The sequence below is a fragment of the Mirounga leonina genome, unplaced genomic scaffold, assembly GCF_011800145.1.
Source record: "Mirounga leonina isolate KUSES-001 unplaced genomic scaffold, KU_Mleo_1.0 Mir_93, whole genome shotgun sequence".
In the NCBI taxonomy this organism is placed as follows: Eukaryota; Metazoa; Chordata; class Mammalia; order Carnivora; family Phocidae; genus Mirounga; species Mirounga leonina.
In genome coordinates this window covers 36,365,413-36,390,056 of record NW_023270854.1, presented here as the reverse complement: position 1 = coordinate 36,390,056, position 24,644 = coordinate 36,365,413, and the positions used below count along the sequence as shown (strand labels likewise).

At 40.5% G+C, this 24,644-nt stretch overlaps 1 protein-coding gene across 1 annotated transcript in view; it reads left to right on the top strand.

Annotated features, from left to right (window-relative positions):
• The window catches only part of GALNT1 (polypeptide N-acetylgalactosaminyltransferase 1), an 81,503-nt gene extending 66,164 nt beyond the window's left edge, over nucleotides 1-15,339 (top strand). Inside the window, exons 11-13 of the mRNA XM_034996081.1 lie at nucleotides 5,871-5,969; nucleotides 6,442-6,576; nucleotides 12,350-15,339. Of these exons, the coding sequence (XP_034851972.1) occupies nucleotides 5,871-5,969; nucleotides 6,442-6,576; nucleotides 12,350-12,496 (381 nt within the window). The 3' untranslated portion in view covers nucleotides 12,497-15,339. The remainder of the gene's footprint in view (nucleotides 1-5,870; nucleotides 5,970-6,441; nucleotides 6,577-12,349) is intronic.
• The last annotated feature ends 9,305 nt before the right edge of the window (nucleotides 15,340-24,644 follow it).

Genomic DNA, 24,644 nt, shown 5'->3' with positions numbered 1-24,644 from the left:
TGCATTCAACAAATATTAGAGTATCTACTATGTGATAGATACTATTTTACATACAAGGAATACAGCAGTGAATAAAGTCTCTGCTCTCGCAAGCCTTACAGTCTGTGGAGGAAGCCAGGTTCTGAAAGTACACAGTATAGCAGGCAGTGCGAAAGGCAAAGGAGAATGAGAATGACTGGCGGGCTTGAGTCTTGGTGCTGTTTGTGTTGGGGCAGTTGAAAAAGGGCCTCGTAGGAGTTTTGATTTTTTTTTTTTTTAAGATTTTTAAAATTTATTTGTCAGAGCATAAGCAGAGGGAGCAGCAGAGGGAGAGGGAGAAGCAGGCTCCTCACTGAGCAAGGAGCCCGATGTGGGACTCGATCCCAGGACCCTGGGATCATGACCTGAGCCGAAGGCAGACGCTTAACAACTGAGCCACCCAGGCGTCCCGGAGTTTTGATTTTTGAGCAGAGATTTAAAGAAGTGAATGAGCAAGCCATAGGAATTCCTGGGGAAAGAGCATTCCGGGCACAGGGCAAAACAAGTACAAAGGCCCTAAGACAAGAGTGTACTTAGCACGTTCCAGAAACAGCAGAGGCCAGTTGTCTGGAATGGGGTGAACAGGGGTGGGAGGGAGTAGTAGAAGATGAGGTCGAGACATACCGAGGGTCAAATAACATAGAACTGGTAGGCCACAGTAAGCACATTGGGTTTTATTCTGAGTAGGACGGGAAGCCAGAGAGAGACAAACCTTCATTGGGAAAGGATCAGATTGCTATGTGAGGACAGGAGTAGAGCTGGAGTGTTGGTGAAAGGAAAGGGTAGAGAAGGACTGTGTTAAGACTTTCGCCTGAGAAGCTGAGACAGGGAAGTTGACAGATGGCAAGGCTTGTAGAAGAGGTGCAGGGGCACTCACTGGTGCAGTTTGGGACATATTAAATTGGATCCAGGTAAAGATACAGGGTAGGTCGTTGCATTTACAAATGTGCTGTCTGGATGAGAGATTGGGGATGGAGATCTAAAGTTAGGGATTATCAATATAGAAAACAAAACTGCATGAGATCACCTTGGGAAGAGCAAGTGTAGATGGAGAAGAAGGGGGAGGACTGAGGACCAAGCCATAGAAAACTTCACAATTTAGAATTTATGAAATGAGAGGGGATTAGCCAAAAAGATTTAGAAAGAGTGACCACTGAAAATAGGAGAACCAAGAGAATGGTGTCCCAGAGACTAAGTGAAAGATGTGTTTCAGGAAAGAAGAAGTGGTTGGCTACTGAGAAAAGACTAGTACAGAGAACTGGCCAAGGACTGGCAAGGGAGAAGTCAGTAGGCTCCATCTCACTGTGTCAAAAGGGGTCCCATGGAGATTGATAGGGACAAAGCCCTGATGGCTTCAAGGAAGAAGAGGAAGTGGAGATCATGAGCGTGGCAAGTCTCGGAAGAAATTTTGTTTAAAGGAGAGCAGAGAAATGGTAGCTGAAGGGGAATATGGAGGTAAAGGAAGGGTTGTTTTTGTTTGCTAAAAAAGAGCCGTTGATTATAGGAGTCCTGTTTAGTAGATGGTCATGGTGGGGGACAGGATGAGAAGACATGGCATCCATTGAAGTAGGAAGGCAAGTGTTAAGGTCAGTTGTTGATTTGAGGGTAGAAGTAGGTAGTTTGTAGTGGAAGTATGAAGAAGCTCTTCTCAGATTCTTCTGTTTCCTTATTGAACAGAAGATCATCAGTTGAAAGTCAAGAGAGGGTATTGATGTTGGGGATGTCTGGGGAATGAGGAAGAGATGTAAAGTAGAGTAGGGTGTCGGAGAACAAGTACGTCACAGAGGGGAGCCTGGTGACAGGTAGTGGTGAGTCGGGAGTGAAACCATTCAGCCCATGAGCACAGGCTACCGTTTGACCATTGTATCCTTTGGGTAAATAACCTGGTAGTGCAATTGCTGGATCATAAGATAGTTCTATTTTTAACTTTTTGAGGAATCTCCAAAAGAACAGATACTCTGTTCTCCAGAGTGGCTACACCAGTTTGTATTTCCACCAATGTTGTAAGAGGGTTCCGCTTTCTCCGCATCCTCGCCAACACCCGTTTCTTGTGTTAATTTTAGCCATTCTGAGAGGTGCGAGGTGGTATCTCATCGTGGTTTTGATTTTTATTTCTCTGATGATGAGTGACGTTGAGCATCTTTTCATGTGTCTGTTAGCCATCTGGATGTCTTCTTTGGAAAAGTGTCTATTCATGTATTCTGCCCATTTCTTAACTAGATTATTTTTTGGGTGTTGAATATGATAAGTTCTTTATAGATTTTTGGATACTAACCCTTTTTCAGATATGTCATTTGCAAGTACCTTCTCTGATTCCATAGGCTACCTTTTAGTTGTGTTGATTGTTTCCTTCGCTGTGCAAAAGCTTTTTATCTTGATGAAGTCCCAGTAGTTCATTTTTGCTTTTGTTTCCCTTGCCCCTGGCAACATGTCTAGTAAGAAGTTGCTATAACCAAAGTCAGAGAAGTTTCTGCCTGTGTTCCACTCTAGGATTTTGATGGTTTCCTGCCTCACATTTAGGTCTTTCATCCATTTTGAATTTATTTTTGTGTGTGGTGTAAGAAAGTGGTCTGGTTTTCCCAACACCATTTTTTGAAGAGACTTTTTTCCATTGGATATTCTTTCCTCCTCTATCGAAGATTAGTTGACCATATAGTTGTAAGTATAAGTTGCCTATAGAATAGAGAATGAGTTGTTTTTTTCCCTTGAACTGACCCAGTTTTGGATAACACCTAGGCAGTGTTCGCTGGGCCAGAATACAGGTGTTTTTCAAAGAGCCACTTGTCTAACCCATAGTAGGTGATTGCCAAGGCAAGTTTGTTCTTTACCTGCCTCTTGCCAGCTGGTTTTCTATGAAAGGAGCAGATTTTACCGTCCGTGGCCTGCTTGTCACTGCCTTTTTAACAAAGTAGATGGTCTTAAGCTTGTTTGCCCTTAGTATCAGGCCACCCTATGCAGATTAAAGCTCTAACTTCTGGGTCTGGGGTCCTTCTTAGGCACCCACCCTAGTGCAGCTGGGGATCTCGTGCTGGGATCATAGCTCCACTTGTGTGAGCTTTACTATGCTAAAAATTGGAATTCAGCCTTTTGGGGATCTTTTGTCATACTTCAAAGGGTCTAGAGAAGCCTGAAATCACAGGATTTTAGAGTAGAAAGGGGAATGAGAGGTAATGAATTTAGTCTCTGCCTTCACTAAGTCTGACTCTCATAGCTCCTATAGGACCTGGAACTGAGTAAATGTGTTTCATTGTGATATTTAATAACTGTTAATCAAGGAGATAAATACTTTAAAAAGACAACCACAGAAAGCAAATAAGTCAGACCTTTTGACAGCTTTGCCAGTCTTATGGACGAACCGATGGCTTTTCTAGGCAGATCTAATAACCCTAAGATTTAGTGAGCATGAACCCTGTGTCAGGTGCTGGTCTGAGTGCCTTACAAACATTAACTCATTTTATTCTCATGTCAACACTATGAGATATAGGTGCTGTTATCCCCACTTGACAGTAAGTAAATTGAGGCATACATAAATGGCTTAAACAACATCATCAGGTCACAGCCACCAAATGGAAGAGAAAGAATTTGAACATAGGCAGTATGGCTTGAGAGCTTATGCTCTTAACCATTAATACCCATACTCTTTCTCACATCCAACCAATATTTCTCTTATGGCAGAGAGGGGGGAAAAGTGAATCCAGATTTCATTATACTAGATTCCCAAAATCCTTTAATTGCCCACGTTGTTCCACCTGGTGGAGGTACCAGGATTCTGGGGGAGACTGAGCAAAAACTAAGAAACCTCTGGGTTCCTGCTGTTTCCCAGGAATGAGTGTGTTCACAGTTAATTTTCAACTTCCAAGGTGAAAAATAATATTGTAGTGATAGCCACGTACATCTTAAGTTGTTACTTCAGAAAGCGGTTGAAGAGTTGCGCAATGTGTGGATAAGGAAGAAAACCTGACCATTATCCTGGGCCTACTGTGTGTTGGTTTCTGTTAGTCTTCTGCATGTGTTACCTCATTGAGAGCTCTCAGCAAACCTGAGAGAGATTGGTAACCCCTGGTACACAGATGAGAAACTGAGGTTCTTAGAGCCAGCTTTCCCAGTTACTGTGTTCTAAAGAATGCCTCCCAAGGTGCTTGTTTAGAAAGGCAGGGGATGGGGGAGGAGGGAGTAGATTTGGGGGCCAGAAATGTTTGGGAAATGCTGCTTTTTATATCTTACATCCTTTTCTACCACCAGTCCCCACCCCTACCAAGTCACAGTATAGTAAACAGCTTTGAGAAGTCCTTCAGCAAAGAAACCTATTTAAATCTGTTTAATCTGGTAATTTTTAGACGCATTTGATCACAAAACCCCTGTATAGTGGCACATGTGTCAACACTTGGCTGGATAATTTTGTTCAGATCGTGGTTCTGGAAATCACTGTCTTAGAGTGCTAACCGGTCACAGTCTTGTAGCTAGTAATGCTAGAGTAAGGAGAGAAGCCCACGTCTGCATGTCCCCTAACCCTAAGCTTTCACTCCGGCCCAGCTGCCTCCACATACCTCAGAAGTGCAGCCCTTTCCCCGCCGACCACCACAGTTCAGATGTTGCTATGATCCAAGTAGAAAGCTTCCTATTTCCTATTTCCTCACCCATTGGCATTCTCACATTTGTACATGGTGCCTTTGACCGTTTGGGTCTGGCTCTGTAAGGAAAGGTGTGTTATTCAGACATAAATAAATCCTATAAAAAAGACCATTAGCCTGCTAACTTTCCTCCTTGAAATAATTTAGATCCCTTAAGATTAGATCCCCTAATTCCAGAAAGTATGAACCAGACATGGGCACTTACATGAGTCTTTCACAGAGGGCTAAAGATATGAAAACTCGGCTTCGTTAACATGTGTGTATATTGTTTCCCATCATTGACAAGTAGTCCCTCTCAAACTGTGGAAGACTTTATCCTATGTGTCAGCATCTAGTCCTGCACATCCAGTGTGGTAGCTGCTTGCCACACGTGGCTATATTGAAATGAACTAAAAATTTGAAAGTCAGTTCCTCAGTCACACTAGCCATATGTAGTGCTCAATAGCAAGAAGTAAAAGAAAAAAATATAATACTCAATAGCCACACATGGCTAGTAGCTACAGCATTGGATGGCGCAAGTACAGAACACTTCCATTGTCACAAAAGTTCTGCCAGACAGCGCTGGAGACATTAACACAAACAGCCAACACAGGAGGTTGTCTGCCTTGCTGTCATTCCCATTCCACACGTCTCCCTGCCCAGGCCCTAAGTTGAGGTATCCACATTTGCTTGTCAAACCCACTGTTTTAAAAACTTAAAACTACTGGATGCCCTCTGTAATCCTCATTGCTCTCAAATAGTTTAGGTGCATTCTAAAACAACTTTCATAGGCAGGTACTAGATCAGATTTCCAAACCATCCCGTCAGTAGTTATTTTCCTGCTATATTAAGGAGAACATTGGGATCCTATTTATGGTGAGGAGTATCTACTCCAATGATGAAGAGCTCCATTCTTCTCCTTCATCACATCTTTTAGTTTAAGGGTCCCTGATAATGTTGAACCTCAGTTGTCATTACACATCCTGACAATTACCAAATATCTTACCCAACAAGAGGACATCTCTTACTTCTCTTTCCAAGACAGTCATCAAGATGGAACTTGGAATGTGGGGAAACTAGAAGGAATTGATAGTGCAGTGAGGCCACAGAGCATTCTGCTGTCAGTCTACACTGTGTGTATGTTTGTAGTAGAAAGTTTAGGTTGACTTTAATGTGCATACATCTCTGTATGTATGTTTGTCTAGTTTACCTCTAACTTCTATTTTCATTATTGCTCCATAGATAAGAAATGTGGAAACAAATCAGTGTCTAGATAACATGGCTAGAAAAGAGAATGAAAAAGTTGGAATTTTTAACTGTCATGGTATGGGAGGTAACCAGGTGAGTATTTTAGTAAAGCTTTAAAAGGAATAATTTTTGGATTTGTTTTATGTTCTGCCCCTTTTATCTCATTATGTCATTCAGGAAATATTTTCCTACCTATGAAGAGACAATAATAGAGATCTTTTAGGAGAAGGGAGCTTTCAATCTGTTATTTTTAAATGAAACATTTTACTGTAAAAGGCTCCTTTGTGAGAACTGTATTTACATTGCTGTGCATGAGATTTACTTTGCCCTTTTTAGTCAAACAGATGACAGCCCTTGATAATACACTCAGTGTATACAGAGAACTCAAGGTCATTTTTTCTTTCCTCTGTGCAAAATTAGTGGTAGCTTTTCTGAGTCGTTTATTCTCCTACTACATTAATAAAGTTCAAAAATCACATATCTCGAGATACTGGGTTTTTTTTTTCTGCCAGATTACTGGCTGCTTTCTTTTAGTGTTAAAGCTTAATATGTGTGCCTCTTTCAGGTTTTCTCTTATACTGCCAACAAAGAAATTAGAACAGATGACCTTTGCTTGGATGTCTCCAAACTTAATGGCCCAGTCACAATGCTCAAATGCCACCACCTAAAAGGCAACCAACTTTGGGAGTATGACCCAGTGGTAAGTTAATTCAGTTGCGTATAGGAATGAAATTAGGTGTGTTTTGTAGCTAGAAGAATGAATTCTTGTAGAGTTTGAATATGGATCAGATTGTTCTTACACTCTAAAAATGGACAGATGGGAAAAACAACCTAATAAAATAAACATGTTTTAATCTCCCCAATAATTGACCTTGCCTCCAGTCCCTGGTCCTTGCTACCACTGTAGCCGCTCTTCCCTCTGTCTGTCCTCAAGCTCTGTCATCTAGCGTGGGAGAAATGGAGCCAGGAGTAGGCTGTTTAAATTACTGAAACACTTAAGTAAAAGGTGAGCTTTAAATAATGAAATTCTCTGGCTCATGATGATTTTTCTGTGACATATAACAAAACTTTTTATATTTATCTTTGCTTTCCTCTGGAACATCTCCCAGTCACCATGCACTGTATGTTGTACTCACACAGAGGTGCATAAAAGTCAAGCATCCCCAATAAGTCTCTCTCCTGTGCCTTGTATCTGGCCTACCTCCCAACTGTGCTTTTTCTTTATAGTTCTGGAACTGGCTCCAGAATCTTCAGTAGGTCTTTCTCTGGTTCCTTTCCCTCTGCACATGCATTATTTTCTCTTTCATGTTAGGAAAGACTTCTCTTCCTACTTTCTGCATTTCATCGTGTGTTATACGATAGCAAGTGAGTGGCCGACATTCATTCATTCATTCTGGTTCTCCAGCCTTAGGTCCTGCCTCAGCCTGACATTACCAAAACAGCTCCTGGATGCAAAGCCAGGACCATTCCTGTCTCTTTTCCCCTAACTTCTTTATTAGCATTTACTGTTGCGAAACAGATGAGATTTTAAAAATTCTTTTATCCATTGGCTTTAGATGCGCTACTGCTTAGTTTCTTCTCTTAGCTTTCCTTCTTCCTTCTGTCTTCTTGGATCACTCTGCTTCTTCATTCTGCCCCTTCCATGGAGATGTGCAAAGTTCTGATTTGGCTTCTTTTCTCCCTGTACTGTGTGATATGCAAACCCTTGGTCTACTTTAATCCATCAACCCTGCTGTTCCTGGAACATACCCTGTACTTTTGCACCTACACTGAAGATCATACAGTTCCCTCTGCCTCTGACAAATCCTATTCCTTGATGGCCCAGCTTTGACATCACTTCCCTGAATCCCAGCCAGCAATCAGTCAGTTCCCTCTCTTCTAGTTATAATCCTCTCTGAGCTCGGTCATGCTGAGCTGCTTTGTCCTTGTTTCTCTTCCAATCTTTTCTCCACTGTTAGACTGTTAGCTTCTAGAGGGCAGAGACTGTGCTTCATAAACCCTGGGTCTCCCTCCACACTGTCAAACTATGGTAAAAGTAATATTAAATGTAACAGTAGTTCAGTATAATATTAGACTATTAGAAACGACCTGAATCACCTGTTCTGGGGTTTTTCATGGGCACACGCTACTGCCGTCTTGGGTGTAGCTGCCCCAAGCATTGCAGGGTGTATAGCATCTCTGACTTCAGACTCTAAATGCCAGCAGCGCCCCACGGTTATTTTAAAAATGAGGGGCACCTGGGTGGTTCAGTCAGTTAAGTGTCTGACTCTTGATTGCAGCTCAGGTCATGATCTCAGGGCTGTGGGATTGAGCCCCGTGGGGGGGGCTCTGCGCTCAATGGGGAGTCTGCTTGCGATTCTCTCCCTCTGCCCCTCCCCCCCGGCTCATACTCTCTCTAAAATAAATCTTTAACAAGCCTCCCAATTGTATGTTCACTGAAAAGGGACAGTATATTACTTAGGAAAGGTAAAACCTATTTATAGTAGCATGAACAAATAGGGGCTTACTCTTCTTACTAAGCCTGGAGGTAAGTGGCTGCTGGTGTAGAGATTCAGTGGCACAGTGGTGTCAGGGGCAGTTTGCTGCATGTTCCCGGCCTTTTCTTGTGGCCACGATGGCCGCTGCAGCTCTCACCCTCACCGCCACATCCCAACAGCAGGGGGGAGGAAGGGAAGAGGGGACATTGCACCCCCCCCCCACGTTTTGCTCTTTATCAGGAAAGCCGGAGCTTTTCCTGGACCCCCCTCTGCAGACTCCGCTATGTCTTATGGGCCAGAACTTCATCTCATCGTGACGCCCCCTCTGCCGGCTGAAAGGGAGGCTGGTTAAACAGGCAGTGTGTTGGAGGCAGGAGGTGGGAATGGCTAGTGGTAGCCTGTGTATGAGCTACACGGTCCGCCGCATCTGTTATTCCAAAAGTAGATGTGTGGTTAGGAAGTTAAGGAGCTCAAGTGGTTTAGGGGATTTAGGAAGAACCAGTTATGAGTGTAGTTTTTTTTTTCCCCCAGTCTTTTTTTATTATGTTAATCACCATACATCATTAGTTTTTGATGTAGTGTTCCATGATTCATTGTTTGTGTATAACACCCAGTGCTCCATTCAGTACGTGCCCCCTTTAATACCCATCACCAGGCTAACCCATCCTCCCACCCCCCTCCCCTCTAGAACCCTCAGTTTGTTTCTCAGAGTCCATCCTCTTTCATGGTTCGTCTTCCCTCCAATTTCCCCCCCCTTCATTCTTCCCCTCCTGCTATCATTTTTTTTTAACATATATTTGTTTCAGAAGTACAGGTCTGTGATTCAACGGTCTTACACAATTCACAGCGCTCACCATAGCACATACCCTCCCCAATGTCTATCACCCAGCCACCCCATCCCTCCCACCCCCCACCCACTCCAGCAACCCTCAGTTTGTTTCCTAAGAATTCCTCATATCAGTGAGGTCATATGATACATGCCTTTCTCTGACTGACTGACTTCGCTCAGCATAACACCCTCCAATTCCATCCACGTCGTTGCAAATGGCATGATCTCATTTTTTTTTTTTTAAGATTTTATTCATTTATTTATTAGCGAGAGAGAAACAGCATGAGCGGGGAGAGGGACAGAGGGAGAAGCAGCCTCCCCGCTGAGCCGGGAGCCCGATGTGGGACTCGATCCCAGGACCCTGGGATCATGACCTGAGCCGAAGGCAGTCGCTTAACCAACTGAGCCACCCAGGCGCCCAATCTCATTCCTTTTGATGGCTGCATAATATTCCATTATACACACACACACCCACACACACACCTTCTTTAGCCATTCATCTGTTGATGGACATCTTGGCTCTTTCCACAGTTTGGCTAATGTGGACATTGCTGCTATAAACATCGGGGTGCACGTACCCCTTCGGGTCCCTACATTTATATCTTTGGGGTAAATACCCAGTAGTGCAATTGCTGGATCGTATGGTAGCTCTATTTTCAACTTTTTGAGGAACCTCCATACTGTTTTCCAGAGTGGCTGCACCAGCTTGCATTCCCACCAACAGTATAGGAGGGTTCCCCTTTTTCCGCATCCCCGCCAACATCTGTCGTTTCCTGACTTGTTAATTTTAGCCATTCTGACTGATGTGAGGTGGTATCTCATTGAGGTTTTGATTTGGATTTCCCTGATGTCAAGCGATGTTCAGCACTTTTTCATGTGTCTGTTGGCCATTTGGATGTCTTCTTTGGAAAAATGTCTGTTCATGTCTTCTGCCCATTTGTTCTTTGGGTGTTGAGTTTAAGAAGTTCTTTATAGATTTTGGATACTAGCCCTTTATCTGATATGTCATTTGCAAATATCTTCTCCCATTCTGTCAGTTGTCTTTCGGTTTTGTTGACTGTTTCTTTTGCTGTGTAGAAGCTTTTTATCTTGATGAAGTCCCAGTAGTTCATTTTTGCCCTTGCTTCCCTTGCCTTTGGCGATGTTTCTAGGAAGAAGTTGCTGTGGCTTGAGTGTAAAGTTTTAAAACTTCTGGAGCCCTTTGCCTGGAGTCTTCTCTGAGATAAAATTTTAGTTTGCAGGCTGGGTTCTACCATAAGCAGACTCGGAGAAAAGGCTTAGTTTTCACAGTGTTTATTAGGGAGCGGCAGCCTTTGGACCAACACCTGTGAAAAGGAGAGAGAAGACAGAGTTGGGCAGAGGTAGGAGTCACACCACAATGCAGCTCCCCCAGACTCAGCCAGCTGCTGCATGGGGAGCTCAGGGACAGCCTGTCAGCATTGTCCTGCTTCGTAGGTCAGAGACAGCAATCTGGAGAAATTAAAAAAATAATAAATTACTGACATAAATATTTTAAGTTTTACTTAAGTGATCTCTACACCCAGCATGGGGCTCCCAATTCACAACCCTGAGATCAAGAGTCACAAGCTCTCCTGAGCCAGCCAGGTCCCCTTTATAAACCTAAAATCGTGACATTGTAGGTTCCAAAGGAACCCTAGAAATAGAACCCAGCATCACAGAGCAGATAAAATGATGTAAGCATGTCTCAGACAAACCTAGAAGTCTAGATCCAGGATTCTTTGCACAATACCATACTATCTTTGATTAAATTTGTATTTTCTTAAATCTGTCTTATTTATATTCTATATTGCCTACAGATTATGACACCATCCAAGTCCTGACCGGGCCCGACCCTGCTTAGCTTCCGAGAGCAGACGAGATGCGCTGCCATCAGGCGGCTAGGGCCATAAGCCAGTTTATGACACCAGGTTCTTGTGCTTTGACGCTTGGGATAGCTGTCCTTTCTAGAGTAAAATGCAGATTTTGACCCATTTATATCTAGAGATTAGGGGCAAGAGCCAGCAAATTATTTTTTCTAGGTTACAAATAGACTTTAGGCAATGATAATTATAGCATTTATCCTCTCCTTCAGAGGTTACAGCTAGCTATCTGTCACTTGTTTATCCAGTTGCCTTCATCAAGCTTTTTCTGTATGGGGACTAGTCAGTGTTGACTGGGTCCTCTTCTGAGTCCAGTGACGACAGTCCCCGTGAAAATGCCATGCTCCAGATAAAAGAATTACATTAAAATAGAGGGATGAGTTGGGCGCCTGGGTGGTTCAGTTGGTTAAAGCAACTGCCTTCGGCTCAGGTCATGATCCTGGAGTCCTGGGATCGAGTCCCGCATCGGGCTCCCTGCTCAGCGAGGAGCCTGCTTCTCCCTCTGACCCTCCCCCGTCTCATGTACTCTCTCTCATTCTCGCTCTCTCAAATAAATCTTTAAAAAAAAAAAAAAGAGGGATGAGTAAGTCAGATAAATGTGTGTTAGTAAACATATTTCACATTTCCTTATAGTTGTATATGTTTATAGGATAATGCTTGATTCACATTCCTACACGGCTGCTTTGAGTAACAGACACATGAACTGACCTACGTTAATCACTCATAACACTCTTCTGTCCTGACATTTTGAAATTACTCTCAAAATCAAGTCCATAGCGCAGACAAGTACATAGAAAATTATATAGCTACATCTCTCAGCCATTTATTAAGGGCTGCTTTATCAATCTTACAATCTCATAAGATTTTGAGTCTTCTAAAGGACCTGAGTTTCTAAGGACTTGAGGTTTGGAATCACAGAATTAATTTGAACAGCCTTATCACAGGGAAATGAAGCAATTTTGAAATAGCTTTTTGAAAATAGGTTGAGGATCCTAAATTAGGAACCACTAATCTGTTTTTTTTTTTTAGGAAGCTGAAGCACAAAAAGTGAAATTTCTCACAGTGTTCTAGAGCTTGTGCAGAATTGGGACTTAGCATTGGTCATCTTACTTCAAGTTCAGTGTAACCCACCGTACCCCAGTGCCTTTCTCCCTCCCACATAGCTCTTACGGTGGTCTTTATGTAGACACTTTTTCTACAGAGCAATTTAATGCTCACCAAAAATGATGGTTGAGATGTGTGAGTTTTTTCACGTTCATGTTAAGATTTCTTTTCTGTCACTTTCAGAAATTAACCCTGCAGCATGTGAACAGTAATCAGTGCCTGGATAAAGCCACAGAAGAGGATAGCCAGGTGCCCAGCATAAGAGACTGCAATGGAAGCCGGTCCCAGCAGTGGCTTCTTCGAAATGTCACCCTTCCAGAAATATTCTGAGACCAAATTTACAAAAAAAAAAAAGAAAAAAGAAAAGAAAAAAAAATAAGGATTGACTGGGCTACCTCAGCATACATTTCTGCCACATTCTTAAGTAGCAAAAAAGGAAAAGTGCTTTCCTCCTGCGGGGATGTAAGGTTTATCAGCCATTAAAACTTAGACTCCTCTCGCTTTTCACTAGCTGTGAACCAGCCTTCTTGTCTAAGGACGTGAAACTACATAGTAGCGAGACTGTGCACACTGATGTTTACAAGATTGAAAGAGTCTTTCATCAAGAATCATGGTAAAGAATATTCAGACAATGAAGCAATCAACAAAATGTGCTTTCCAGAGCTGCACCTTGTACGGTTTGCTTGCACATCAGTAACTGCTGCTGAATGTGCTGTCATAATGAACAGATTTCCAGGATTTTTTTTCTGATTGGAACTGGTAACCAGTATATTAAATATTGTTATAAGTGAAAAAGAACTGGAACCAGTTTCAGAATCATGAAAACATTTTTACAATTTAAGAAGAAACTGTATTAAACAGGGTTTAAAGGAAATTAAAACAACTATGAGAAGTACAATTTGTTATAGTATAGTATCAAATTTCTATATAGATTTTATACCTCAGTGGGGAAAAATAACTGATTCCAATGACATTCATTTTCATCTGTGATAGTCATGGATGCTTTTTTTTTTTTCCTTGGGGTGCTGAAATTGAGCTAAAAAAAATGGCTCTTTGAACGTAGTTTTAATTGCTTTCTTCAGTTTTTTTATTTGGTTTATGGGTTGTTGGAATTGTAATTTTTAATTGCCTTCAAAGAATGAAGATTTAAAATGAACACGTTAGATCTCTCCGTTGCTCTTGGGTCAACTGGCTTATAGACTTTCACACACACAAATTTATTAGATTTTAAACTTAACTTGATTCAGCTGATTATGCTTAATACCCAAGATTCATACTACTGTACTACAGATTTATTTTCACAGCAATAAAGCTTCAGTTCTTTATGATTCCACTCAACAAAAGTCCTGCAACAGTGATTATTTGGAGAGGATACTGGATGGTTTTTTGGAAAACTTTTCTCACTCCATACTCAGATGTGCTTTATTGTCAAGGGCATACTTAGATTAGGTTCTTGAATTGTAATGGTGATCTGCTGGTTTTTTTTTTTTTAATAAAATTTGACTGAAAATGTTTGACATTATTTTAATGAGTTAACCAAAGAAGTGCAGCTACTATTCCATCTTAGTCCTGCATTTCTTCCCTAAATTCCATTTTGGTTAAATCAATTTTCCTTTTTTTCCTGATTTTTAATACCACAAAATAACTTCAGAATCAAAAGTTGAGTAAACAGTTTTTTAATTTCACAGAAGATCTCATTGTGCCATTTCTCCTGATACGTAAAGCAGTTCATTGGCAAAAGTGTATTTTCCTTGTTTGTAAGATTATATTTAGTGACGTTCTTTTCCTTGATTATCAAAGACTCTCACTGCAGGCAGTGCTATTTCTTGTGCCTAAGAATGTTTCTGAAAGTTGTATCACATTAATGCTACTTGCGAAGTTGAGTGTATGGAAAGTTTCTCATCTTCTATTCAAGTTAATCAGTATCAAGAATATCAAGCACATGTGGATGCTTTAGGGTGAGATTGTAGTACAGAATGCATAAATTTTGTCCCCAAGAAATTTGCAGTGAAGCAGGTGCTGGATTTTTTTTCCCCCCCTACTCCATGAGCTCTGTTAATTCTGTCTTCAGTAGACCTAATGTTTGAATAAATCAGATGTCTAATAAATTATTTTCATGCTCAGAATTTAAGGTTTTTGTACTCTAGTATAGCTTGGTCTTATTTCTTACTGTAAGAAAGCTTAATAGAAATGCGACTTAAGGTTTTGTTGGTTTTTTTGTTTTGTTTTTTTAAGAGGGGATGTGAGTGATTTAATTCATGGGTACTTTTAGAACCTGATGGATAATCCCATTGCCTTTATTTTTCTAATTAAAGAATTCCTAAATACTTTGAAAATATAAACTATTCCTCAATAGTTGTGCCTTACATTGATTTTATTTGAAGTTAAAATGGATCCCTAGTCATTATATCCATTTGTAGATCAGGCAGTGTGCTAACCACTCTAAGTCAACCTGGGAAGAAAAGAAGGAATCAGAAAGAGTCAAGGATGAAAAGAGGGATTATTACTGGATCAGTGAAGAATTCATAAAATGTGACAAGGATAATCCGAATCTCTCAAATGTATTCACCTTATTCCAATCCCAATCCATTTTAATGTCTTTCTGTTCTAATTGGCATTCTGAAAAAAAATAGTAAAATTAAGGACAGCACGTAGGCCATGTTCTCATTTCCCTATTCTACATTTAGCCGAAAAATAGAAGTTCTTCTCTAAAGGTCTGGTGCTCTCCCCATCTTTCAAGAAGTACACCAAGAGCAAATTGAACTCCAGAATTACATGTTTTTTAAAGAAGAAAGAAAATCAGAAGGCAGTGTTTCTGAGGCAATAACCATGAGCAGAGGTATGCAAAGAATGAATCACTTTTTACTCTGGAAAATTAGATGTGTTCTCAATTATAGAACACTTTTCCCATTCTCTGACTTCCTGAAGTTTAACAAGAATTTGCTTGATCTACCAGAAATAATAATTTTGCAGGAAATGAGGCAAAACTCAGCCGTACTGTCTATATACTAGCAACAATTAAAAACTATTTAAAATCTTACCATCTGTAATCACATCAAATAAGTCAAATACCTAGAATGTTAACAAGAAATATGTAAGACTTCTACCCTACAAAACTACAAAATGTTGCTGAAACTATAGAACGCTGTAATAAACATATTCATGAATTGAAAGGCTGCATACTGTCAAGATCTGTTTCCCACAAATTGATCTCTAGAAATCAAATTTCAATGAAATAAAAATCCTGTGAGGCTTTCTTGTAAAAATTTGCAGCAGACTCAGAACAGCCGATACAATCTTAAGATGTGTGTGGGGGGGACGGGATTGGAAGACTTAACACTACTCAATTTCATGAATTGCTTCAAAATTACAGTAATTAAAAGTGTGATTAGAGTTAGGACAAATAGATCAGTGGATAGAATAGAGAGTCCAGAAGCAGACCCATACATATGGTTACTGGCTTTTCAACAAAAACAAGCAACTCCACAGCGAAAGTCTCTGAACGTTGATGCTTTCACACAGAGCACAATGTATTCAACATGCATCACAGGACCTAAATGTATCTTCATGACTCTTAGGATACTCAAAGATCTCTTAGGACATAAACTTCATATAAGGAAAAAAAAAACAACTGATGATTTCACAATTACACTCTTCTCATCAGAAAGAGAGTAGAGTGAAAAACCATGCTGCAGCCAAGGACAAAACAGTTGCAGTAAGGGGCACCTGGGTGGCTCAGTCGTTAAGCGTCTGCCTTCAGCTCAGATCATGATCCCAGGGTCCTGGGATCGAGTCCCGCATCAGGCTCCCTGCTCCACGGGAAGCCTGCTTCTCCCTCTCCCACTCCCCCTGCTTGTGTTCCTGCTCTCGATAAAATCTTAAAAAAAAAAAAAAAAGTTGCAGTTAGGGACTCTGTGAGGATTTAAAAGCCACTGCAAAAGCAACACAATATAAAAGTTACTAAGTGACTTGAATACACACTTCACAGAAGCTATCCAGATGCACAATCAGCATAGAAAGGGGTGTTCCAGCATCAGCCACCAGGGAAGGCAGAATGAAACCACCAGGAAATATTCTTGCACACCTGCCTGAATAGTCGAAGTGCAGCAACTGCCAGAAGTGTTAAGTTAGTATAATCACCTTGGGAAATAGCTTGCCAGTTTCTTATAAATGTAAATATATGCCTACTCTGTGATTCCACTTCTAGGAATAAAACCCAAGAGAAATAGGGATATATTGCCCACATTAGGATGTTCAAAGCAGATTTAAAAGAACCCCCCCCCACCCTGGAAACTACTCAAATATCTGTCAACAACATAATGGATCATCACATCATGGTTATTGAATACTAGTCTACAATTTTTAAAAATGAATTACTGGTAGAACAATACAGATAAATATAAAAATACTGAATGAAGAATGCTAGACATATGACATTTATATGCTCACGAACAGGCAAAACCAACCTAAGGTGCTTACCTCTGGGTGAGTATAGACTTGAAAGTGGCATGAGAAAACTTTCGGCAACATGCATGTAATTTAAAGTTTTACAGTAAATGTGCATTTTATCATATGTAAGTTATACCTCAGTAAAGTGCAGGGTCGGGGGGGAAATAAGATATTTACCTTGCTGTCATCAAGGTTTTCTAAAAAGTCTTCCACTGGGGCGCCTGGGTGGCTCAGTCGGTTGAGCAACTGCCTTCGGCTCAGGTCATGATCCTGGAGTCCCGGGATCCAGTCCCGCATCGGGCTCCCTGCTCGGCGGGGAGTCTGCTTCTCCCTCTGACCCTCCCCCCTCTCATGTGCTCTCTCTCTCTCATTCTCTCTCTGTCAAATAATAAATAAAATCTTTAAAAAAAAATAAAATAAATAAAATAAATAAATAAATAAAAATAAAAAGTCTTCCACTGCTACAAAACACCCAAGTCTGGCTCAGTTGCAATAAACATACTATTAAGTGAGATATTGAACTCACAAGAAAATATGGAAAAATTCGTAAGGTCCAGGAAAAAAAAATTTAAATCTACATATGAGCCACAGAAGTAATTGTTAAATATGAATCAAGCCTTTCCTCTCCTAAGAACAAAAGGGAATAACCAGAGTTTGGGGAATGGTAGCTTCTAGGCCTTGGGCCTGAACAAAGTTGGGGAATTGAACTGAAGATCCCTACGTAAAATTGGAAATTTCAGTTACATCTACAAGTAAAAGGGTACATAAAGTAGTCTCCTGCTGTGTAAAGGAAACCAAAGGGTAATCTGACTGACTCTGCCCTTTTTCTAGGTAGCAAGTGGTGATGAGGATGCCACCACTGTGATCGTAAGACCTGCTTCTGTTTTAAGATTTTATTTTTATGTAATCACCCAATGTGGTGTGGGTCTTGAACTCACCAGCCCAAGATCAAGCGTCACATGCTCCACCAACCAAGGCAGCCACGTGTCCCAAGGTCCTCTTTTAAATAGATCGAGTTTTTTTGTTTGTTTGCTAAGATTTTATTTATTTGAGAGAGACAAGAGTGAGAGTACCAGTGCGGGGAGGGGCAGAGGGAGAAGCAGGCTCCCTGCTGAGCATGGAGCACGATGTGGGGCTGGATTCCAGGACCCAAGATCATGACCTGAGCCCAAGGCAGACACTTAACCAACTGAGCCACTCAGGTGCCCCTAGATCAAGAGTTTAAAACCACATTATGAAGTCTGCAGATGAAGAAAAAGTGAATCTAGATTTATGGCACTTGCTGGAAACCATTAGAATACAATGTTTTTTGGAGGGAAAAAAAACATAACCCAGACCCCTATATGCCCACAAATTAAATAATGAAATCATTATCAGAAAGAGAAAATGAGCCACCAGTGTATTACCAAAAAAAAAAAGTTCTGGCAAAGTGACAATAGCTTGTGTCGGACTAAGCCTGCCAATAAATTAATAAACCTGAACAACATTTTTTAAACAATGTTTTAATGCTCTGGAGAATGAACAAAAGACAAAATGTAGGAGATTCAACCCTTATTAAAAAGGACCTTCTGGGCAAGATGACATACGTATAGCTTTTCCCCAAAGAGCATTCCAGTGCACACAACACACTAGAAGTTGTGGTCATACAGAGAGTGACTGTTGTCTTAAGCTGAGGAGTCAGAGATCTGATTTATGAGCAGAGTGGCTGGAAATTGGAGAATATCTGTAACAGGAGGGAGTCCTAGAGGAGCCCCCAAGTCTGCATTTTAATTTCTTCAAATGCTTCACTGATGTAAGTGTGCACAGGATGAGACTCCAAGAAGTCCAGAGAAAAAAACTACAAGACAGAATTAAGCAGAGATCTTAGCAGTTTCCCAGTACCAAGAACAGAGTTTGGAGTTCAAATTCTTCCCATTTGGAGGGGCTTGATAAACACTTTAGACTTTATAGGCATACCATTGGAGATATTACAGGCTCAATTCCAGACCACTGCAATAAAGCAAATATTGCAATAAAACAAGTCAAATTTATTTTTTTGGTTTCCCAGTACATATAAAAGTTATGTGTACACTATACTATAATCTATTAAGTGTGTGATGGCATTATGTCTAAAAACACCATGTCCAATGTATATAATTTGAAAATACTCAGAGAGAGAGAGAGAGAGAGAGCACGAGCAGTGGGTGGAGGGGCAGAGAGAGAGAATCTCAAGCAGACTCTGATGAGCACAAAGCACATGGGGCTCGATCCCACAACCACGAGACCATGACCTGAGCCAAAATTGAACAACTGAGCCACTCAGGTGCCCTTAAAAATACTTCATTGCTGGGCGCCTGGGTGGCTCAGTTGGTTAAGCGACTGCCTTTGGCTTAGGTCATGATCCTGGAGTCCTGGGATTGAGTCCCACATCAGGCTCCCTGCTCGGCAGGGAGTCTGCTTCTCCCTCTGACCCTCCTCCCTCTCATGCTGTCTCTCATTCTCTCTCTCACAAATAAATAAATCTTTAAAAAAAATTTTAAAAAAATACTTCATTGCTAAAAAATGTGAACCATCATCTGAGCTTTCAGTGAGTTGTAATCACTGATCCAGATCACCATAACAAATATAATAAAAATGAAAACGTTTGTAATATTGTTAACAATTACTAAAACTTAACACACAGACATGAAGTGAGCAAACGCCACTGAGAAAATGGTGCCAACAGACTTGCTCAATGCAGGGTGAAAAACAGTATCTGTGAACCATAATGAAGTGCAATAAAATAAAGTATGCCTGTATATTGAAACCCAAGGCCATGTGTGGGAATAAAGACCATTTCTTAAGGACTTGGGGCCATTCCTAGGGCTAAGGACAAAGCGGAGGAAAGACCAAACCTAACAAAGTATAAAACCAAGCCCCTGCAACATCAAGTTGGTCTGTCTGCCAATAATCTGCTTTCTTGGACAAAACTCAACAGTCTTCAGAGGAAGATAACATAATACACAACTCTTGGGTGCATCAATCACAATGTTGAGTAGTCCAGTACAGAATGAAAAAGTAATGAAGAAACAAGAAAGGATCCTTATTTTTTGAAATAGTCAAAAAGCAGACTCACTGACGACCTAGATGATGGAATTAGCAGACAAGTTCCTCAATATCAATGGTTTGGTTTGTTTAAGATACAGGAAAAAAATGGATATAATCAAAAGGTGGAAAATTTCAGAAGACATCTAGAAACTGAAAAGAGAAAAATAAAAATCCTAATATTAAAAAAATATATTTTTAAATCAATTGAATGTGATACAATAGAAAAAAGGATCCATGAACTTGAACACAAGTCAATAAAGAATTTCCAAACTGAACCACCGATGGAGAAAAAGACTGAGGGACGGAAAAACAGCCTTGAGGACAAAATACATGCATTTGAGACCCAAAAGGAGAGAACACAGAGAATGGGAGCTCTGAGGGAGAATTTGTTTCATGTCTCTCTCATGACTTCCATAATTACTGGCAGTCTTTGCCTTGCAGATGCATTGCTCCAAATTCTGCCTTTGTCTACACATGGCATTATACTTTCTGTGCTTCTGTTTCTCTTTTATATGGTCACCAGTTGTATTGGACTTAGGGACTTATCCTAATTCCGTATGAACTGCTCTAACTACACCTGCAAAGACACTGTTATCATACTGTTTTGGGTTGAATTATGTCACATATCTTAAGATATGTTAAAGCCCTAACCCTGAGTACCTCAGAATGTGACCTTTTTTAGAAATAGGGTCTTTACAGAAGCTATCAAGTTACCAGGAAATCATACGGGTGAACCCTAATCCAATATGACTGAGGTCCTTATAAAAAGGGGAAGTTTGGACACAGAAAAAATGATGAGAAAACATGGGTAGAACAACATCTACAAGCCAAGGAATGCCTGAGGTGACCAGAAGCTAGGAGAGAAGCATAGAACAGATCATCAGGTCATCCCTCAGCCCTTAGAAGCAATCCACCCTGCCAAAACCTTGATTTTGGACTTCCAGCCTCCAGAATACAAGAACAATAAAGTTCTGTTGTTTAAGCAACTCAATGTGTGGCACTTTGTTATGGCAGCCTTAGGAAAATAATAGAGACTGTATTTCAAATAAGCTCTCATTTTGAAGTTCCAAGTAGACATGAATTTTAGGGAAACACATCTACTAACCATTTATAGAAGAATTAACACCAATCCTTTACAAACTCTTCCAAAAAAGAAGAGGAACACCTCAATTCATTCTGTGATGCCAGCATTACACTGATACCAAAGCCAAAGATATCACAAGAAAAAAAAACTAAAGATTAATATCCCTGATTATTACAGATGCAAATATCTTTAACAAAATACTAGTAAACCAAATCCAGCAGTATATTAAAATAATTACAGAGGCACCTGGGTAGCTCATTTGGTTAATCATCTGCCTTTGGCTCAGGTCATGATCCCAGGAATTGAGCCCTGTGCCAGGATCCCTGCTCAGCGGGAAGACTGCTTCTCCCTCTCTCTCTTTGCTGCTCCCCCCCCTGCTTGTGCTCTCTCTCTCTCTCTCTCTGTGAAACAAATAAAATCTTTATAAAAATAAAAAATAAAATTACAAACCATGATAAAGTTGCATTTATTTAGGAATGCAAGGTTGGTTCAATATATGAAAACCCATGTAATACATCATATTTGAATGAAGAAAACCACATGATCATTTCAATAGATACAGTAAAGTCATTTGACAAAATCCAACACCCTTTCATGATAAAAATATTCAACAAACTGGAAATAGAAGGGAACTTCCTCAATTTAATAAAGGGCCTCTATGAAAAATCCACAACTACCATCATATTTACCCCCTAATATCAGGAACAGAGCAAAAATGTCCAGTCTTGCTATGTATATTCAGCACTGTACTGGAGGTTTTGGCCAGGGTAATTTTGAGGCAAGAAAAAGCATCTACGTTGAGAAAGAAGAAATGAAACCATCTCTCTTTGCAGATGACATCATTTCATCTGTTTAAAAATCCTAAGGATTCCATTAAAATTATTAGAACTAATAAATGAGTTCAGCAAGGTTGTGGGATACAATATCAATATAGAAAAATCAGTTGTATTTCCGTACACTACCAATAAATAATTCAAAAATAGTGTCAGAAAGAATACTTAGAAATAAATTTAATAAAGCACAAGACTTACACATTGAAAAACACATCAATGAAAGAAATTAAAGATCTAAAAAAATCACATGTTCATGAATCAAAAGAATATTGTTAAGATGGTAATATTTCCCAAATTGAGCTACAGTTTCAATGAAATTCCTATCAAAATCCCAAATGCCTTTTTTTGCAGATACAGACAAGCTGATCCTAAAATTCATATGGAAATTCAAGGTGCCTAGGATAGCCAAAACAATCTTGAAAAATAAGAAATGTTAGACTTTCCAATTTCCAGTCTTACTACAAAGCTACAGTAATCAAGACAGTGTGGTAGTGGAATAAGGATTGACATACAGATCAATGGAATAAAACTGAGAGTCCAGAAATAACCCTTACACTTATGCTCAATAGATATTCAACAAGGGTGTGAAGAAAATTTATCAGAATACCAATAAATGATTGTGGGGCAATTGGATATCTACATGCAAAAGAAGAGAATTAGACCCCCTATATCACCATATACAAAAATTAACTCAAAATGTATAAAAGACCTAAATTTAAGAGCTAAAATTATAACACCCTTAGAAGAAAATATATCCATAATCTCCATGACCTGATCACTGGGCAATAATCTCTTAGATGTAAAACCAAAAGCAGCAGCAAAGGTAGAAAGCAAATATATAAATTTTAGTTTATCAAAACTAAAAGCTTTTGGAGTCTAGTTCAAGATAGTAATGTAGGAAGATCCTGAACTCAGCATCTCCCATGGACACACCAAATCTACAGCTCCATATGTAACCATTTCTTCTGGAAAAAAAAAAAAAAAAAAAAAAAAATCCTAAAAACTAGTGGAGAAATGCCTTCACATCAGGCAAATAACACACACACACACACACACACACACACACACACACACTGAAGAGGGTAGGAAAGGCTGAGACACACTCTTGCCATAAACACCATGCCCAGCTTTGTGACCCACAAGTGGGAGGGAACACAAAACTCAGAGCTTCTCCCTGAAGAACAAAGGCTTTGTGCCCCACACTGAGAACCCCTGTTTTTAAGGCTGGCACCAGAGATACAGCCCCAAAACATCTAGCTTTGGAAACCAATGGGGCTCATACCCATGAGACCCATGGGGCTGTGGTGAACTGAGAAATAGGTCTTAAAATGCTTGCATGTGGACTCACCCCACAGCCTAGAACAGAAGCAGCCCTTTGAAAGGCACCCAGATTTTATGTGAAAGTCTCTTTGCTAAATGTAAAGCATCAGTCTGAGGGGCAGGGGCCTGCTAGGATACTCTCTGGGGAAAGAAGCTGGTAGGTGCCTTCTCTCCCTCACTCGCCCTCTGCCTTGTTAAAGCTGGTGTGCTCCATCTTTTTTTTTTTTTTTTTCAAGTGGATGCTAACTTTGCATTGCCCTTCCACCTTGCTTTAGACAGCAGGTACCATCTTCATGCTCTCCACCTGCTGCACTCCAGAGCATCAGTATCCCCCAGAGGGGCGCTTCTACATGCATCTGGTACCCCAGTTTTTATGTCTGGTGACCTGGTTTTTGCAGCTGCCACCCACGGAATGTCCCTTGATTCCTTAGCTGGTGGTCAGGGGAGCTTGTGTTCCTGGGTCCCACAGGACTATAACAGTTGGAGAGACAGTTCTTGGCAAGCTACCATCCTGAGGGCACTACACAGACAGCAGATTGAAACACACCCTGAGTGTTTCTGTAAAAGAGGCCTATGTGCTTGTCCTGAAGCTTAGACTTGAGGGGCAGGCTTCTGCTTTGGCACAGATCTAGGAGATACATAGGTGATGGAAAACACAGACTGGGGGATACCATCTTTGAGTTCTCTCTCTGCCTCACTACTGTTGACTGTTAGCTTCCAGAAAGGAGCTAATACACTCATCTGAAGCCCTGATTTTTGTAGGACATCTCCTAATATCCTGGCTCTGGTGGCCAGTGGGGATTATGCTTGCAGTCCTACAGGATTATATATATTTGCATTCTTTAAAAGCTGCTGCTGAGGGGTCCGGCTTCCAGTCAGCCTCAATCTGGATAATGACGGACATTCTCCCATTTGGGACACTAATAGATCCTAGTAGACTCTTAAAAACTGGGAGCTATTTAAAATAGGCTTCCTAGACAGGAATTTTCTTCCTGTGAAGAAAATTTATCAGAATACCAATAAATGGTTGTGGGGCTATTGGATATCTACATGCAAAGGTTTGACAGACAACTAAGAGCAAAGTATGGATGAATGATAAGTTTCATTTCCTGCACAAGGCCAAGCCTCCAAAATCAGGAGAGGTGGCTATTCCACTTAACTCATAGAAATCAACACAGAGAGTCAAACAAAGTGAGGAGACAGAGGAATATGTTCCAAAGAACAAGACAAAACCTCAGAGAAAGTACTAAATGAACGAAGATAAGAAATCTACCCAATCAAGAGTCCAAAGTAATGGTCCTAAAGATGCTCACTGAACTCAGGGCAAGAATGGAAGATCACACCATGATCAAGTGGGATTTATCCCAGGGATGCAAGGATGGTTCAGCATCTACAAATCAATGTAACACCCCAAATTAACAAAATGAAGGCTAAAAAACATATGATCACCTGAATAGAGGCAGAAAAAGCATGTGTCACTATTCAACATTTATGATAAAAATCATATCAAAATCTCAACAAAGTGGGTATAGAGGGAATGTACTTCAACAAAAAGCTGACACCACACTCAATGGTGAAAAGCTGAAAGCTTTTCCTCTAAGATTAGGAACAAGAAAAAATACCTAGGAATAAATTCAAATAAGGAGGTGAAAGACTTGTATACTGAAAACTGTGAGACATGGATGAAAGAAATTGAAGACCCACACATGGAAAGATATTCCATGCT